The 19,118-nt window shown below is 47.8% G+C and overlaps 1 protein-coding gene across 12 annotated transcripts in view; it reads left to right on the forward strand.

Annotated features, from left to right (window-relative positions):
- Positions 1-1,756: 1,756 nt before the first annotated feature.
- The window catches only part of RNF220 (ring finger protein 220), a 257,437-nt gene continuing 240,075 nt past the window's right edge, over positions 1,757-19,118 (forward strand). For 6 of the 12 annotated variants that reach the window (XM_078331527.1, XM_035251200.3, XM_035251201.3 and 3 more), the window contains exons 1-2: positions 1,757-2,022; positions 8,441-9,182. In XM_078331527.1, coding sequence (XP_078187653.1) covers positions 8,558-9,182 — 625 coding nt within the window. In that variant the 5' untranslated portion in view covers positions 1,757-2,022; positions 8,441-8,557. Of the gene's footprint in view, positions 2,027-3,273; positions 8,249-8,440; positions 9,183-19,118 lie in introns of those variants that run through there. The other 6 variants (XM_078331528.1, XM_035251202.3, XM_035251205.3 and 3 more) reach the window with 3 other exon arrangements.

Below are 19,118 nucleotides of genomic sequence, written 5' to 3' on the forward strand. Positions count from 1 at the left end.
TGCTGTTAGGTGCTGAGAGTATGACATAGAATACAACAAACATGGTTCTTGACTTCATGAAGTTTACAGTCCAGAAGGAAAGAATAATCTAGTGGAAATAATAGAAGCTAACATAATGAATGCTGGTGTATGAGTGAATGGCTAAACATGGATTAGAAGCTCCTCAACAGGCCAGGCGTAGTGGCTGACCCCTGTAATCCTAGCACTTTGGGAGGCTAAGGCGAGCGGATCACTTGAGGTCAGGAGTTTGAGACCAGCCTGGCCAACATGATGAAACCCTATTTCTACTAAAATACAAAAATTATCCAGGTGTGGAGGCACATGCCTGTAATCCCAGCTACTCAGGAGGTAGAGGTAGGAGAATCACTTGAACCCGAGAGGCGGAGGTTGCTGTGAGCTGAGATCACCCCACTGCACCCAACCTGGGTGACAGAGTGAGACTATCTCAAAAAAGAAAAAAAAAAAAAGAATTCCTCAGCAAACAACCCTGATACCATGACTTACAGAGACAGAAATAGTTGTACACGTGATCAAATTAATCATTTAGAGTTGTCAATTACAATTTTAAAATATAAATAGCACACATATACCTAAACATACTTAATATTTATATGCTACCTTAATGTTAAACATAAGTAAAAAGGACAATGAAATAATAGCAAGAATGAGATTTTTAGTCTCATTGTTTTAGGCAATTTATAATCCTATGAGGTTCTCTGCAAGGTGGATTATCAGCGTGTACTCCCTCCCCACCTCCCCACTTCCCCGGCTTTTTTGTTCCAGATGAGATATCTGAGGTTTTAGACACTGAACCGCAAAACAAAGGAATGACTTCTAAAACCACGATTTGATTTTGGTTGAGCTTTGCTTTCAGAACTAGAACTACCTGCTATCCTAGACTTTTTAACCACGTTCCCATGGGCAAATTACAAAACCCTTTCAACCTCAGTTTCCTCTTCTATAAACTAGTGGTAATATTATCTCCAGAATTAATCTAAGGAGTAAATGAGATTATGTAAAGGCATTTAGTCCCATAACTGGGCTCCTAGAAAGCACTCAGGAATGTTAGTTCTCTATCCATTTTCCCTATTTATCTGTCTGTGTTTGGTGAATTATTGGATGATGTGAAATGATCAGAAAAGAACGAACTGTAATATAAACAGCAATAAAACACCAATAAAAAATTTTATTCCCACATCTGGATGCTAAACTAGGCCCTCTCCACCTCTTCCAAAGTTACAGTTTTATTAATATTCATTTATTATTGTATTATTGTAGGCAAAGACCCGGAGAAACATTCCAGGAACAAAGCAGCAGGTAAGATTTTTCTGGAAAAAGGCAGAGATTATGAGGGAGCCAGGATTTGGGGGGTCATTTAAGCAGCAGTGGATATCAGTCTTCAAGCTTTGCCCATTTATTGTTGATCCCTTTTGGTTCAGGAAAGGAAGAAGAGCAAGCACCAAACCATTCACTGAGACCTTTGCGGGTGGGGGAGGAGGGATGTAAACAAAAGCCAACGCTCTCTTTAGTTCACAATGGCTCGTGACCCCAAGACTTCCAAGCTCTTTGGTGAGGGCCAGCAGGTCTGTTATCCAGGAGTGCCCTGGGTCTGGACTTCATTTCCCAGAGTCCCTTAGTCCCCTAATGTATTCAGTGCTCAGAGTGCCTGTATGTGTGTGAGTGTGAGAGAATGTGTGCGTGCGTGTGTGTGCGCGCGGGTGTGTGTGTCTCCGAGTCCCTGGGAGAGTGGAGGCTCATTCACTGATTAGAGCCAGCGCTGAGAGGCAGCACTGCTCCTTCTCTCACGCCAACCGAGTCTCTTGATCTGTACATGCAATCCCAGGCAGCTCGCGAACACAAACCCGGGGCCAGCCGCCTACTGCTGCTGCTGCCGCTGCCGCCGCCGCCGCCGCCACTGCCTCCGCCGGCTCTGCGCACCCGGGACTTTTCATGCACCACGCTCTCCGTCTGCTTCCCTCCGTGTCCTGAAAAGTGCGACCGTTCTCCCAAGGAATTTCCACGGCAAGTATGGAGATCAGAAAGGGGTGTGGACGTGTGTGCGTACCCAAGAGGGGTGGGTTCGAGGGCGGCCGGCTTGTTCAGGAACCTGGCTAACTTTCCGGGTCCGTTTCCTAGGGATTCGGGCGGTTCCCCCCGGACGGGGACAGGGGCTGGGACCGGGACTGGCGCGTCTTGGATCTTCGCGACGGAGCCTCTCGGCGTCGGTGCCCTGCGCGCTCCGTGCGCTGCCTCGCTCAAACTTTCCGTCTTGAGTTTTCCTTAATGTGTTTTATTTGGGGGGGGAGGTGCAAAGGGGAGGGACCAGACGCGGGAATTGGACAAGTAGGGAAGGTGAGGGCACTGCAAGGGAAGGGAGTGGGACTTCTTTTCTCCATCTTTTAATAAGCCCCATTCCCACTTTGTTTGGATCGTTCAAGAGAATGCCTTCTCGCCCGGCTCCCTGCTGCACCTCCCGGTGATTTCCGGGCTCCCCTGTGTACCCCGCGTGGATTTCCGGCGAGGCCTGGGCTGGGTGGTACTCAGTGGGGAGCCCGAGGCGACGGGCGGGATGGAGAAGGGGCGATTGGAATGAGAAACGACCCCGACAGCCTCCACCCCACACTGCCGGCTCCGCCGGGTACCCGGGGAGTGACTGTTTAGCCCAGGGCCCCGGGTGCTGGGTTTTTTCCTAGCGGGGGCGGGTGTAAAGGGTGTGGAGGGAGGGAGGTGGGGTAGGATGGGGGGATCCTCTGCGGGCAGGAAGGAGGCAGGTGCTAGCACAGAGGCAGACCGTTCTAAATGCCACGGGTAAACTCCCTGCTCCGCTGCGCTGGACCGGCCTGGCCGTAGAGCAGCCCGACACGTGGGGTATCCCGGGGATTTCGGGGTCGGGACCCCTCTCCCAGCGGTTCTACTGAGTGAGCGGGAGGACGGTAGTGGAGACTAGGGCGCGTTACTCTGTTTGTAGTTTTATTTTTAATCTTAGACCTGCCTTAAACTGAGTAACAATTTCTCTTCTGACTTGAGAACAAAACTTTTCAGCGAGCACGCCGGTCGCTACCGTCCTGCGGCCACCGCCGCCGCGCTTGTCAGCCCGGGCGGAGCGACCTTCTCTGCCTGGAGCCCAGCCCCGCCACCATGCTCCGGAGCCTCCAGCCTCCTCCACCCCACCCCCGCCCCCCAACCCAGGGCTTTTCAGGGCTCGGCCTGGGCGTTTCGCCTTTGTGCTTTGTAAGAGAAAGCCTTTTCTTCCAGGGCACAACAAACTTGGGCGGAGAGCTTCCGTGTGGCCCCCCGGGCGAGGCCGCCCACGGTGGCGAGGCCATCGAGGGGATGCCCGGTTCGTTCCCGGCTCCAGGAGCCTCTCCGAGAGCTCGCGCCCCGGGTAGACCCCAGCTGGCGAGGGCGCGCGGGAGTCCCGAAGTAGCGGGGACTAGGGCAGCCAGCAGGCAGGGGAAGAGATCTCGCTTCCCATTAAGAACACGCTGTATTCTCGGGTCGTGTATGCGGCTCCAGCGGAGAGCCGGTGTTCCTGCCCTGAGTGGGGCGCGCGTCGCACTGGGTGGGTGCATGGGGCGCGGGCCATAGGTGTGGGGACTCAGCCCTGCCTGGCCGACCCGGGTCGTCCGAGGTCTCCCGCCTGCGCCAGCTCCCTGTCCTGGGAACCGCTGAGGGGGAGAGCACGGCGCTCGCTGCCGGCGACGCCCAGCAGCCACGTCTTGCCTCTAGCCTCCGCTCCGGACTCGGCTTGAAGGGTAAAGGGGAGAGAAAGGAAAAATAAAGAGAAAAAAGGGCGGGCAGTGAGGAAGCAGCGAAGGGACTGGAGGGAGCAGAGCTAGCAGGGGGCCTTCGCCTTGCCTGGCCTCCTCCTCTTTCCGTCTCGTGGGCTCTTCCTGCAAAGGGGAATGAACAGAGGGGGAAAAGGCAGAAAGAGCGTCGAGGAAAAGCGCTGCTGGCTTCTTCCGTGCCGATCCCTCCTGGCCCGCAGAGACCCGGCAAAAGTGGCGTGAGTTCGCTCGCTGAGCTTCGGAGCTATGTTGGGGAAGGCCGAGGACGGGGCGGCGCCCGGGGTCAGGCGCGGAGCTAGCGGGGACACACACCTGTTCTGCGAGCCGCGCCGTGTGCGCCAGAATCCTCCCTCCCGCACCCCGCTCCAGGAGCTGGGAGGGCCCGCCAGCCCCGCGCGGGTCCTCATTTGCAGGAGAACGGGAGTGGAGGAGCCCGCTGGAGCGGTGACGAGCGGCGGCGGGACCCGGGTGACCCTCGGGGCGGGGTTGCTTGGGGACTGGAGGTCCTTAGACTTCGGTCGAAGGCTGGCAGGCCCGTGCCCCTGCCCCGCGGGCCCCGCGCCGCTGCGGACCAGGGGCCCTTGCACGTGTCGGTTCTTCCCAGACTGGCGCCTTGGTTGCCCAAAAGTTAGGCGCAGATGGTTTCGTGCGGAGGTTGTTGGGACCTAGAGTATTCTATATACAAAGACAACCGAGAGCCGGAGGGAGAGGTCAGGCCAAAGAGTAGGGGGCTCTGTTCCGTGTTGGCCCCAAGTTTATGTATGTTTTGCCTTCACCTTTTTTTCTCCCGTTTTCCCTAAAAGAGTTGGTTTTTCCTGGTGGAGACTTCCGAGCTGAATTCTGCACCCGCTCGCTAAGTCGGTATCCCAACGATCCCGTACTCTCGGACTGGCCCGGGCTGTCTTGGATTCGCACCCGTTGGCCAAGCTGGGCCTGAATCCGGGTCCAAATCTGGGACCGATACCCGGCCATGCCTGAACCGCAGGCATCGGCCCTAGCCCGGGAACTGTGTTAGCCTTATGTTCCCTGAGCTCTTGCATCTAGTGGTAAAATTTCTGTTAGAGCGGTATTTCCAAATACCCCCTGGGCATTTGGTGTGCGGGAATTCTCTTCAAGCGAAGAAGTCTGTGAACTTAAAAAAAAAATTCTTTCCTGCGTTCTTAACAACCCCCCACCACTCTGCCTCATTTCCCATTGTTCTTTGCTTTTTAAGTTCCCTGTTAATTTTTTAAAAGTTTATTTATGCAAAGGAAAAATATCGTTTAATTTGTTCTATTATTTTAATTCCTGGCTTTTGGAAACGGTTCAAAGACCACAAAAATGTCACCTGTTGTAATAAGCAGAGGAGTGTTTTGTGTGCATTTTAATTGCCAGCAGAGTAGTAGTTTGGTGGGCGCCCTGAGCTCGGCTCCGGGAAAGAGCCCTTTGCAGCTTTCTTTGTGGCAGTCATTTGCAAATGGGTTTCGCTCTCAGCTACGGGGGAGGCAGCGGCAGCAGCAGCAGCACCGCTTCCTTCTACGCCGATCCCGGGCGCGGGTCAGGAAGCCCAGACCCTGGACCGGGATGGGCAGAGGATGAGATGGGAGATTACCTACTCTTTGAGACTTTCTCTTGGGCTTTCGGTTTTTCTGTGCGAAAGTGACTAGTTCGCCCCGCAGAGCGCAGAGCGCTGCGCATCAGCCCAGCCTCAGACGTTTTCACGTTCCAAACGCGGGCGTCTTCGTTTCATTTGTCTTGGTTCTGGCATGTTTAACCAAGCAATTAGTAATCTCACTAATTATTCAGATAGCTGGCGTTTTGTAATCACTTTAAACCTGGATCGGGAGTGTGATTTAAGAAACAAACAAACTCCCACAGATACAGAACTGAACCAAACCCATCACGTCAAGGATTTGAAATTTTTAAAACTCAATATTTGTTGGTCCCTCCGTCCAACCTCACTGCCTGCCAGACAATTTATTTAGCTTCGTAGATTGATCCCTCCTCCTTGTTTAGTTAATTCAACAAAGACTTTTTGCAATCTGTTTGGAGTTTGTCTGATGCCGTGGAAAAGTAGCTGATGATTTATTTGGTTGCTTTTCGATTTCTGTCTTCAGCCCTTCTTTCTCCTCCTTTCAGCGGGGATGTCAGCTGTTATTACTTCCTATTGATCCCTTTGCAAAGTGAGAAGTGAACTAAAATTAATGTCAATTCCACTGCTCGGATCAATAGCTGGAGTTATTTTAATCTGGATTTGCACGAAGTGCTAAATTAAAAAAAATCAGCATAGAGGCAGAAAAGTAACAGTTACTTACTTTCCCTTTGCCCGATTCTTCACAGTCACCCAAATGCTCCATCAAGCTGATTATCTTACAATCCATATTTTTTTAATTAAGAGGGTCAGTTAGTTTTCTTATTTTGGGTTCTGTGTTTAAAACCATGACATTTTGACATTGGGAGTGTATTAACTATAGATTTTCATAATGACTGTGGTCGGCTGAAGCCTCATCTATACAAGTTGTTAATGTGAAGAGAGAGTAAGAAAGAAAAGGGAAAATAAAAAAGCACTCCCTCCTCCCCCATAGAGACCAACGCCCACGCAGTGAAGTAAAAGAGATGTGGCCTGGAAAAATATTGTTGATTTATCTTCAGTGTAATGAAGTTTTCAAATGAATAATCAGGGTTGAGTGATTCACCGGGTTCTGTTGGAGTGTCCGGTGCTGTCACCAGATTACTAATTTATGAAACTCATTTAAGATAATGAGGTGATCTAGGAAGTAAAAATAGCAAGTGAATGGGGGGGGGTGGTATTTTGAGAGGGAAACATTCCTCCCTTCACACTTAGTGTGTCATGTTTGTTCTTTCCTCCAGTTTGCCTCCTATAATACTGCTTGTTGATAGACAATAGCTCTTTCTGTTGTGAAGAGCTGCCTAGAACCCTTGGAACAGCCCTAGACCTACTTTCAGAGCATCCATGTTGTGTGACCATTAATCTGACTAGAAAACAGCCAAGAACAGGATTCCCAGACTTGTCAGGCTGACTGGCTGTCCTTGGCAGATCATTCTCTGCACTGCTATAACTTGACAGGAAAGTTATTTAAAATTTGGAAGAGAGAAAAATCCGTTAATGTGAGATACATAATCTGGTAATTTAGCAATGATGTCTATAAGGAAAGATGCCAAATGAGGAAGCAGTCTGATGGTGTCCACTCATCTTCCCAATTAATAACAATCATTGACACGTCTGCTACAGGATGGGAGAAGGAAATACACTCTTTGCACTGCATTAAGCCAGGAGGATTCATCTACTGTTTAACTGAGGTTTCTCTATTTGAGGGAATACCGAAGATACTCCAGGTGGGCTTTTTAACAGGGAGGAGGTAGATTTTATTTCTGATATGACTCTCAACTTAAAGGTTATAATTTGTAGCAGATGGTGATTGTTTGGTTATGCCTTGAATTCCATTAAGTTTCTATTTCACGTATATTTTTGATGCTAGTAAGTCCTGGCATTCATCTTATGTTGTCCTGGCTTTTGATATATAGCCCTTCTCCCAGCCCCCACTCAAAATACATTTTGGAATGGAACCAGTGACTATGAAAATGTACAACCTGAATTTACAAGGGAAACTGAAAGAAGTCTCCCTGAACTCCAATTTGTTCCGGAGGCCTTTATTGGACATCAGCTCTGACTGGGCCAATAAGCAGAGCAAAATAAGTCAGAAATTTTGTTAACATTTTGTTCTAAATGTTAATGGCAAATCCAAGGCAGTTTACAAATCTACTTAAGAGTGAGTGCATTAGTAACTAAAATTACCGATCCGTTCTTTGCTGCCCCTTGGAAGACAGACACTTCTAGAGAGCGTATGCCAAAGGCGCCCATTATGGTTTTAAATATTTTCAGAGACGCCAGGCCTTTTATTGATGAAGGTTTTGTTCCTTCTCAGAAAAGAGAAATAGAAAGCCCATATGATTAGAGAGGGGTGTGCATCAAAAATAAATGTTAATGCTGTTTGTTCACATAGCACTTTTTTCTGGAAGCAGTCTTAGGTGACGCATGAAGATGTGTGTGTGTGTGTGTGTGTGTGTGTGTGTGTGTACTTGTCAATGTGTATCATTTATCCATGTGTATACTTTGTACCAGTTAATATGTACAAGTGTTCTGGTCCAGATGAACTTGAATTAGGGATATTTCAGTATTAGGGCGTTGTTAGAGGAGATGAAGAGAGGATGCATATGTAGGAAATCATATAGGTAGAATCTGGTCTCTGAACGTCAGGCCTGCTGTGAGTGGTGGATGCAGGTGGAAGCCCTTTGAAATATAGACCCCTACTTAATCTACTGGATGACTTGGCCTTCCAAAGCTCATTTGTTCAGGGAATATTGTATTTGGAGGTTTTATGATATTTTTTTCTTTGCTGGGCTCAGGCGCATTTCACCCGGAACGTGTAGGGACCAAAGTCAGCTACGCGTACATCACAGTAAGTTGTCTATTGATTTTCCTGAATGAAAATGGTCTGATGCTGCTGCCCACTGGCTCCTAAAGCCTGTGGTGTCTCTTGCCCGAGCATCTGTAAGCCATAAGGATGGTGCTTCAATCACTTGGGGTTTCCCTTTTTTTCCTACCCCTGACTTTCCTCCCCCTTCTTTTTTTCTCTTTGCTGTTTTCACAGGTCTTAGAAGGGAATGATTCCCCAGTAATATTCCCTGCCCTGATCCAAAGTGCTGCTTGGCCTCCCTCCCAGGGAAGACTGCTTCTTGTATAACGCCGGCCACAGAAAGAGACTCCGATGGACTTACACCGGGCAGCCTTCAAGATGGAGAACTCATCCTACCTTCCCAACCCTCTGGCATCCCCAGCACTGATGGTCCTGGCATCCACGGCTGAGGCCAGCCGTGATGCTTCCATCCCTTGTCAGCAGCCACGACCCTTTGGTGTACCTGTCTCAGTTGACAAGGACGTGCACATTCCTTTCACCAACGGTTCCTATACCTTTGCCTCTATGTACCATCGGCAAGGTGGGGTGCCAGGCACTTTTGCCAATCGCGATTTCCCCCCTTCTCTACTACACCTCCACCCTCAATTTGCTCCCCCAAATCTAGATTGCACCCCAATCAGTATGCTGAATCATAGTGGTGTGGGGGCTTTCCGGCCCTTTGCCTCCACTGAGGACCGGGAGAGCTATCAGTCAGCCTTTACGCCGGCCAAGCGACTTAAGAACTGCCATGACACAGAGTCTCCCCACTTGCGCTTCTCAGATGCAGATGGCAAGGAATATGACTTTGGGACACAGCTGCCATCTAGCTCCCCCGGTTCACTAAAGGTGGATGACACTGGGAAGAAGATTTTTGCTGTCTCTGGCCTCATTTCTGATCGGGAAGCCTCATCTAGCCCAGAAGATCGGAATGACAGATGTAAGTACTTTGGTTTGAGCCCTCCCTTACCCCTAGTAAGCCCTGCCTCACCGTGGTGTTCAACAGGTCGGTGGCATTTTGCTCGCTCCTAGTAATGGGAAGGGCCAACTACTTCCCTTTCACTAGCTGTGGAGTGCTAACCTTTGCTTGTCTCTCATCAGTGAGTACTGATAGTTCCTGAAATGTTTTTCTGAAGGTAGCCAGAAGCAAGTTGGCCCCAGCACAGCCCTTCTCTCTGGGCTTATTCTCTGAGCACTCTGGAGCCAAGAGGGGTGCCCCAGATGTGCTGGAGTGAATGGCATTTCATTAAGAAGTGTAGGCTCCTAGGGAATTTGGGGGACCTAAAGAAACATGTCCACCCCTCCTCTCTTTGCTGTCCTCATTATGTTTGTCTGATCTCAGTGTTATTTTTTAGCTTTTCCATTGTATCACATCCAGCAGACTCCACGTGATTCTATTTTCACAACTCTCAGCCCTTGTCCACATCAGACTATTTTTCAGAGAAGGACAAAGGTGTCGTCAATCACCATAAAACATTTCAAACAGCTGTGTTTTCCTTGCGATCGCAAGGCTAGAAAGCTGACTTCTCTGGAGATTTCACAGGTTTGCTGGATGCTTATCCAGGGGCTCACTTTTAGGACTAGACACGGTTGACCTGTGTGACTGCTCCATATTTGATGTTCACAACTATTATTAATTTCTGCTTCTGAAACAGCTTTTTCTCATGTTCTCCAAGTGCCTTGTTGGGCTCTGGCTGCACTTACTCTTAGCTGGAACTAAACCTTTATTTGGAACTTGTAGACTAGGAGTGCTGAACCCTGCAATCTTTTGCTCTAATATAATCAGAAAATAATTGTGTTTTGAAGCTTTGGGCTGTGGGTAGACAGAGCAGTTTTCTTCAAGCCTGGTGAGAATTTATGAACTGAGGGTGTTTTTTCCACCCAGCCCTTTGTTCTCAGATTTGCTTCATATTATTTTCTTAAGAAAACTACATCTGAGGTTCGCCTTCCCCTCTTCTGTATTTTTTCGTGCTCCCGTCCTCTCTATAACCACCAACAGGAATACCATTTTTTCCCTCCTCTTTATGATGCCGAGGAGAGTAATAGAGACATTGCAGCTCTCTCCCCTGTCGCCACTGCTTCCTCAGGCTGTCTCCTTGAATTAGGCACTGTGTTAACTTTCCTGCGCTAAAAGGCATCTGCCTAAACCCAGCGTACCTTTTCAATAAAAGTCATCATAAAATCAACCTGCCTTGTAAATCCATCGCTCTTTGGTTTTGAAATATGTTGCAAGTGTGTCTTTTATGTCAGCGTCTGTAAGCCAGAGACCTCCCCACTTAAGGCAGAAGGCTGCTGGCTGACAGCACCACTGCTAGTGTTGCTCTCTCACTTTGGCTTTGGCTCTTTTTCACCTTTTCACTTTCTGTTGACTTGTGTGTCTTGTGATCTTGCTTCTTGGATATACCTGCTGAACAGGTATTGGCATTGTATTGGTCCGTTTTATTTTATTCTATTTTTCATTTGTCCATTGATGTGATCAAGGCTAGTTGTAATGTGACCTCCAGCTAAAACTGCCTTGTGTTAGGGTGTGACAGATTCTGCCTCTTTTTTTCTCCAAATACAAGTTGAAAATGAAATCCTCTCATAACTAATGTGCCATAAAGTAACATCTGGAGATCGAGATCCCTTTCTTCCTACCTAACAGATCCAGCTTGTCTCCACTTTTCTGTCTTTTTAGCCCAAACCTGTATCAGACTCCAGAGCAGGAGGAAGCTGCTAGTCAAGTCAGAACTCATAGACGTGGATATCCATTCCCCTCTGAGTGTCAAAGCCATAACTCTTCTGTTTGCCTGGTTTGCATTGTGTGGTGGTGGCATCCCCCATGGAGATGGATCCCTCACACAGGAATACGCCTGGGTGGAGAAAAATTAAATGAGTCTGTCTCCCAAAGTGAAATGGAATTCTGACCTTGAAATTAATGAGATTCTGATCAGAAGGGTGGGGAAAATTCTTTATTTCCAATGTAGTGTTATATAAATTGGAGTCCTTTCCTCTTTTATTCATTTAAAATCTTCCCTTATAGAGTACCTTGTGTTACACAAACATAAAACCTATAGGAGTGTCTGTGAGGGGAGGGTGTTTGGACACCCACATTATAATCCAGAGTTGCATTTGTAACTGATCTTTAATAAGAAACAAAGGTGCAAAGTGAAAAGGAGGCTGTGGTACCCGTGATCACCCTGAATTTGTGCTCTTTCCTCCTTTTCTTAGCTTAGGTGGTTAGCACATCCCTCACTGGGTCACACTGGATAGCATTCATGCTTTTGATTGCGAATTTTTGGAAGGCAGGAGAAGTATTTTTCTGTAAGGAAGGGTTGAAGAGGCACTAAGACAAAGTCTGCAGTAGCCTTCTTGGCTCCTGTCATATGCCGACGTGTGTCGGAATATTTATGGTCTGTTTTATGTAAATACATATTTAAGGGCCGTTAGAAGGCCTGATTATTCCCACTAGATGCCTTTCAGGTCCTCCCTACAGAACCGTTTTGAAATAAGTAATATTTCTCAGATAATCGAGTGACAGTATACAAGACTGCTTCCAAAGGGAGAGAGAGCTTCAGGGGCAGATGGGGGCAGTGACGGGGGATGGGGATATGAAAAGACAGAGGATTGAAAGTGTTCAGAAGAGCAGAGTGATAGGATACAGTGCTTTCCCCAGATTGCCCAAATTAACCACATATGATTAATAACACACACACATATGTGTATACATGTATATATATTCTTAAAATTTAGAGTTAATTTCTGATGCGGTTGACTCATTTTTCAGTTCTCTTCATATAAATATCTTTTCATAAAGATTGTTTAAATGTTTTAATTAAATGCAGCAGTAAAAGTCTGAAGTACAGAATTTGGCTTTAGAGCTTTGTTGGTGGGCGGGGGCAGGGGGCGAGTAATATGGGGGTGTGTGTCCTTTACTTAGAGAAGTTTTTATGACTGAGTTTTAGGTCATTAAGAAATCAGTTGTATAATGGAAACACTGACAGTTTTTACTGTTGCAGCCACCCCCTGCTCACACACTACATCAATATGCAGATGTGTCCACTCGTGAGCCCACTGGGAAAGAGGGGCCTGCAGACATGGTGTAATGCATACATGTTCTTTTCTTAAATCTGGGTACTGGTAGGCAGAATTTCTTTTGTGATTAAATATACATTTTTGTAGACAGAGCTATAGCGATTTGGGTCAAGTATCATCTTTCCTGGTAGATGATTCCAGTTTGCTTGCCTGTCCATTCACCTGGCTTCACAGGTGATTCCTGAGGTAGGTGTCGAGGTGTATAGAAAAATAAGCAGCCTTTACTCTACGGGACTGACTTACTTGCCCCTGAAAATGGGAGAAGTGTTTTGTGAGGAGCCATTCGTGGAGGATGCGTAATTCCCCAGGAACGGGACTGAGGTAACTCCTGTTTATTGTCACTCCCTGAACCAGTCCCCAAGGCTCCTTGTCCAGGGAAATAATGCTAAAATTTATGGACCAATTACAAATAGTCCACGTGTGCCTTACATATGAAGTATCTACAATGATGTTTCCCAGGGCCTTTAAAATAAACATTTCCTCATTAAGGAAACTTTACAACAAAAGGGAAGATAAGTATTGTCTGCTGCCTTGTGTTAGAATCTATACATTTATGACCCCCTTAGCTCCTGTCATGTGCATTTCCTGATGGTTCTCTTCAGGCTGCCCCTGTGCCCAGATTCCTGCCTGTGTGACAGTCTTTGGCCAGCCTGCCAGCCTATCCACTCAGCCCAGATTGGAGTTGGCTAAGTATGCATGCTCACCGCAGGGCTGAGAGGAGGGCCCAGAACTGCCTGCGTGGAGCGACGACTGGCTCTGCCTTCTGGCTTACCCCAGGGATGGACACTGGATACTGACCATAAGTGGCTTGGCTTTGCCTTCTTTCCTTGACCTTCACTGTGGTGGGTCAGAGTCACAGGTGGGCAAGAAACCTGATGGCTCACAGCAGCTCCTGAATGTTCTGTTTCGCTCTCATCTTTGATCTACTTGACAGCCATTCTTGAGTCCCAAAAGCCCTGAGTAAGAGATGGTATTTTGTACTCTGAGATGTGTCTTTATAAAGGCATGTTTGAAGACCCTGCGTTCTAACAAGCAAATCAGCTGAGCCTACCTAGCCAAAGGCAGCCTGGAATGGGGCGGGCTGGGGTGAAGGGGGAAACTTTCCAAGGGCTCTGGGACTGGGGTGGACAGGGACTGTACTCTGGGCTTTTAGGAGAGTTGCTCTTCCTAGGGAGAATGTTTGGGGCATGCCAGGTGACCAGGCTGCACCACTGGGCTGCAGATGGGACAGGTGACCACTGGGAAAGGCTCAGCGCCAGAATAGCTGGGTCAGATGGTTCCCTCTGCTCTGACTGCCCAGACCTAGCCTGCCTCTACCTCAGCTGCTCCCGGGTTCTCCCCCGCTCCCCGGGGGTAAGAACTCCTGTGATGTGTGTGGTTGTTTCTGGTTGTTCACTCCCAACACAGTCATGGAGACTCCTTTTCATGCTGCTGGGTTTAATTGTCTTGTTGGGATAAAGAAATGTTTGCACAGCTAAAGTGGGGCCGGGCTGGACGGGAGCAGTCCCTGATGGCTGCTGAGCCATCTGGCCTGGCTTGGCTTGGCTCGGCGCGCCGCTCGCCCGGCGGCTGGGCTCGCTCTCGCTGAGCTCCCGCTCTTCCCCTGTCCTCGCTCCGCGCCGCGCCGCTCTGTGCGGCGGCGGCTGCCTCCTCTTACGGCCGGAATGCCTAATCACCATGGTGAGAAAACGGACACCGCAGCCGTCCTCCCTCCTCGCCCCGCGCCCTCCCTCCCGTCAATTGTCATGCAGAAGTGATCCAGGCTGCCGTTTCCTCGCGGCCGCCCGCCAGCCCCTGGCCGCTCCCGGCTGAAGGGTGGCTGGTAATTGATCGTCTGGGGGAGGGGGCCCGGAGAGGCGCGAGGACGGGCCCCGGGGAGGCCAGGCCACGGAGCTGGCCCCGTTCGCTCACTTGCAAGGGACCCCCCCAGTCCCCGCCACCGAGGCGGCTCGCAAGTGGTTTCAGAAATGCTGGTGATCTCGCTGTCCCTCTGCCGCACTTGGAGGCCGCGGAAGGAATCCGCACGCCGCCCCGAGGGCAGGGAGCGCCCCCGCCCTGCCCCGCCTCGCCCTCAGTCTGTGCGTCCCCAAGTCGCACTGAGAACCCAGTCCCCGATCGGTTTCCTCTACACCGTCTGAGCAGAAGAGAGTGGGGACCGGGGTGAGGGATAAGGGGAGCGCCCAGCAACGTCGGGGTGCAGGGGAGCGCGGGAGGCGCCAGTGGGTGCACGCGGTGTGAGGGGGACACAGCGCGAGCGTGGGGACGGCCACTGCTCGGGGAGGGTTCTGGGTGGGGGAGGAGGGGCGGGAGAAGGGGTGGGGGAGCAGGGCGCGTGGAAGAGGGAGGATGGACGTGTGTACAACGCCTGGGGACCTCGCTGGCCCCTCGGTGCCCCCAGAACTCTGAGGTTTCTCCTTTCTGCTCAGAATGTTTTTCCCTTCCTGCTTGTCAAATCTGTAAAAATATTCCGGGGAATGTTTCCCAAGTCCAGGGCTCGTTCTTCGGCGGGATTGCTGGCATTCGGGCGAGGCGAGTAGCGGTGGCCTCTGACGGTCTGAGGCTCGCAGCCAGCACAGCGGGACTCGTTAAAGTCCGGGCAATTTCTGGAACTCTTCCCACGGGAAGTTTTCCGGGGCTGCCTTCCGGTCAGCGGCTCCAGGTTGATTATTTGGTGGCCCTTTTTTGTTTGAAAACAAAAACAAACCACACATTGTATCCAAATAACAAAAGTTGCTGTCCCTCCCACCCCCTTTCCTCATTAGGCAGGGAAGAGGAAACTGAAAAATAGAATTATATTTTTATATTGCTTTTCTTATTTTTAACCCTTATTAACTACATCCATCTGGTTAATAAATATTAGCACATATTGAAATGTATTCTTTGTAAATAACTGAGGTTTGGAGTGACAATATGTCTAATACAGTTATATTTTTATAATGGTTTTTCATACTTTTAACTCTTATTGACACATCCATGTGGTTAATAAATATCAAAGCACATGTTGGGCCATGCTCTTTATAAATACTTGAGATTTGGAGTGATGATACATTTCATGGTAAAATCCACAGGATTTTTAAACACCAAAATAGCAATATTGTTTGGACTTGCATAGTTGCTCCTAAGACTTTAACCGCATTTCCCAGCGCCATTTTATCCCGTCTTAAAGAGAGGTGAACTGCAGAGTTAAGGATAATTTATTGCTACATATTAGCTAAATTTTAAGTGTCATTTAAATTGTGGCATGTGAGGTTGAACAGAACGTGTTGTTATCCTTTGTAACTTCACATGTGTGCTCCAGGGTAGGAATTTGTAAATATCTTTTTCTTTGCAGCAAGAAGGAGAATTTTCTGCAAAAGAACTTTCTTTTTTACGCCTTTTCCGGGAAAAGATCTTGGATTGGGACTACATGTTGGGCCTGGAGAAATGATAAGCTGTGGTATGAATCAGAACACCTGGCAGATGCTTAGTAAACAGACGAACTTCATCATCTTCCAGCCTTACCCAATGGATTGGACCTTTCTGTTATCTTCATCACACTACTTTAGCTTTAATGTTTAAAAAAATTATTTTCTTGCCTGGTGCCAATCATATAAAAGAGTTTAGTGTTCATTGCATATTGAATACTGTAATGGTGGTGATTGTAACCTAGATTTTACTTTAAGTTTTCATGATCTTGCCACTCCTCAGCATTGCACAGGAAAGTATCTGTAAAAGACTATGTTATCCCAAAGTACAGAGGAAAGAAAGGAAGAACTTCCTTATACCTTGAGGTTTCATAATGACCAAGGTAGGGAGGGAGTTTTCCAATAGTTTGTGAAATCACCTTTCTCAAATATAGACTTATTCAATTGATTACTTGGGGTACTATTAATACAAAATCATTTATAACTTAAAAAAAATTAAATCTCCTTTTACCCTAACCTTTAGAAACCTAAGATTGGAGTCTATCCCCTTTCCAAATGTTTTCCCACAGCATTACATCCCCTGTTGTGGAGTCCACAAATACGAATCTGCTTTTGGTGTGTATTTTAGAAAAAAGTTTCTACCTAGATCCTGATCGAAGTTGGAAACAGTCAAGTGATGTGGAGGTTTTGTAGACACGTGTAACCATCCAACAATTCAGATGTGTGGCTGTCAGTTTTCTCTGTGGAATGTGTTCTGGTTGAAGATGACCTAGAGGAAATGAAAGTTGTGTTTTTGGTGGGAGACGTGGTGCTGCGTCCAGTATATTCTGTTAACAGATCCGAAGCTTTAGGAAAATCTGGAGCTATATGAGTGAAGAAGAAACCTTTTGGTACAGTCTCATGAGAAATCAAGCCCAGTAAGTCTGAGTGTGACTTACCAGGCAAGAGTTGTCTTTTTCCACTGAAATTCATTTGCAGGCTGAGACTTATGGCTTTACATCCATCTTAGTGCAGCAGAGACTGAAAGCTGTAGGGAGGGGGTAAGGGCCAGCCCTGGAGAGACCTTCGCTTTATTTTCAGGTATATGATTCCCATTTAGGTGCCAGCTAATCCTATATTGCTCTCATTTGACCTTGCTTCTGGGGGTTTGATTTAAAGTAAGTCAGAGTGGCCTAGCATAATAAATACCTGTTAGAGGAATAAAAGCTATATTTGCCCCTTTGAGCCTCAACTTGAAGGTGTTTCAGATCAAAGGTGGAGAGGCAATATAATATAGTCATTACGAGTTTGGCCTCTGGAGTTAAATCCTGACCTGTTAGCTTACTTGCTTTCTGATACTGGGCAGGTTACCTAATCTCTCTGGGCCTCAGTATTCTCACCTGCAAAATGGGGATTGCATAAACTAAAGGCGTTGTTGGGAAGGACTGAATGAGATTAAATACACAGATAATGCTTAGAAAGATTCCTCACACATATTAAGTGTTTAATACTTAGTTACTATTTTTTCAAGGACAATCTGGTCCTATAACCTACCCTGTTAGAAGCACTGATGTAGCCAAACACAGGGTCATTAGCAACTAGCAATGTTTGTAGGGTCCTTTCACACACTCATGGCTTATGGCAAGGTGGAAAGAGGGAGGGAGAAAGACTCCAAAGCCCTTTTCTGTGATGGCCAGCTGCTTCTCCTCCCTTCATTATTATCCATCCACCAGGATTAGCCCTGGTGTCCCCCTGACCTCTTTCTCCCTTGTTTTATTTAGAAGCAAGGTAATAGTCAAGTTAGAGAAACTGAGTCTGCGAGTCGGGAGAGGACTTGACTAGGGTTGGATATCTAGGCAGGGGCCCGAGTTAGAAAAGCCAAATCTCATGGTATTTTCTTATTCTGAAATTTTGTCTTACTGGCTATTGTTTGAAATCAATGTGTTATTAGAATTTGTGTGTGATAGAGATTTGGACTACATGTAATGAGATTTGCTGTAATGGTATTTGACTAGTATTAGAATTCACAGTCCCTGGGTTTCTTGTATGTCCTTAGATTTTAAGTTATACAGACACTTTTACCCTCTTGCCCATGTGAGACAAATCTGTGAACCTTCCCCCATCTGTGTGTGTCACAGTCCCACAGCATGATGGATTGTCTCTGCTTGGGGGAGGCTTAGGACGGGGCTTGAAGGGGCCTTGTAGGTCAGAAGAGAAATACAGCAGCAGGACTGAGATGGGGGGGCTGCCTGGGGAGGGATTAGCAGGGGGAAGGGGAGGGCAGTGTTGGGCGGGGCATAGTGTCTGTGTGCATTCTCCTAGGAGTAAAAGAGGGCTGTCCATTACCCTGAACGCACAAATAGACTCAGTGTTTTTCTCTTTGTAGAAAAAAAGCCCCATGGGACTTGGGACTACCAGAGAATGACTCTGCATGTCAGTGGGAAAGGTGGGGGGTAGGAGGATGGGAGTAGGGAAGACTAACCCTGTGCCTGAGGACCTTGGATTTAAGTCTGTTCTTTAAATAGAGTACCTCATATTTGAAGAATCTCATGCCCACACATGTTTGTAGCAGAAATAGCCATTGGAGGCCAGTCATCTGATACCCAGTCTCTATCAGCTCCTTCATGGCTCCATTTAAAGAAAGGGGTTCAGCTCACCTTTGGAAGTAAAGTGTCTCTGAAGATCATGGAGCACCCAATTCTGCTCACTCTCTGTCCCCAGCCCTTCCCCACATTTGGTCACAAAAGTGTGTGCTAGGTAGGAAGGGAAATGCTGAATGTTCTTAATGTTTGGTTCTTAAAGAAGGGGAGAAAGTCTGGGATTTAGGCCCAAATGCCAAAATCATGGTTCAGAAGGAATTCTAGAAAAGGAGTGGAGCCTGAAGTAGCTGGAGAGGTAGGGGCAGTAGCGCATGCTCAGCTGAGGAATCAGCAGGACTGCAGTTAGGGCCTCGGCTTCAGCTTCCTTCCTGAGCAGTAAAATTAAAAAAAAAAAAATCCTTAGAACAACAAAAGTCTGGACGTATGGGCTTCCTTCCTGACAGGCCAACCTGGTGGGGCTTCATTCAGTCTGAGCAGCAGTCAAGGCTGATTTACGGGTAAAAGAACCCAGACATGGGTTTAACCCTTTCCTAACCACAGAGATACTTCATTGCAAAGGCTGCCTCCTCCTTCTAACTTACCATCCGGGTGTGGGGAAAGTTTTATTGTCATTTCTTCTTTATTTAAAGAGAGTACCTGCTGCTGAAGTGCTTGTGTCCTCTTCATGAGAAAGCCGAGCCTATGAGAAGTTGAATGACTTGTAAGAAACCTTACTTACCATCAAGTCCTGTGTCTCAGGCTCTTGATGACATTATATTGACTCTGCAGTATTGAATCCATCTTTGATCATGGGAAGTGCCTTCTGGAGTCTGTACTGGG

Source organism: Callithrix jacchus, chromosome 7 (genome assembly GCF_049354715.1).
Source record: "Callithrix jacchus isolate 240 chromosome 7, calJac240_pri, whole genome shotgun sequence".
NCBI classification, from domain to species: Eukaryota; Metazoa; Chordata; class Mammalia; order Primates; family Cebidae; genus Callithrix; species Callithrix jacchus.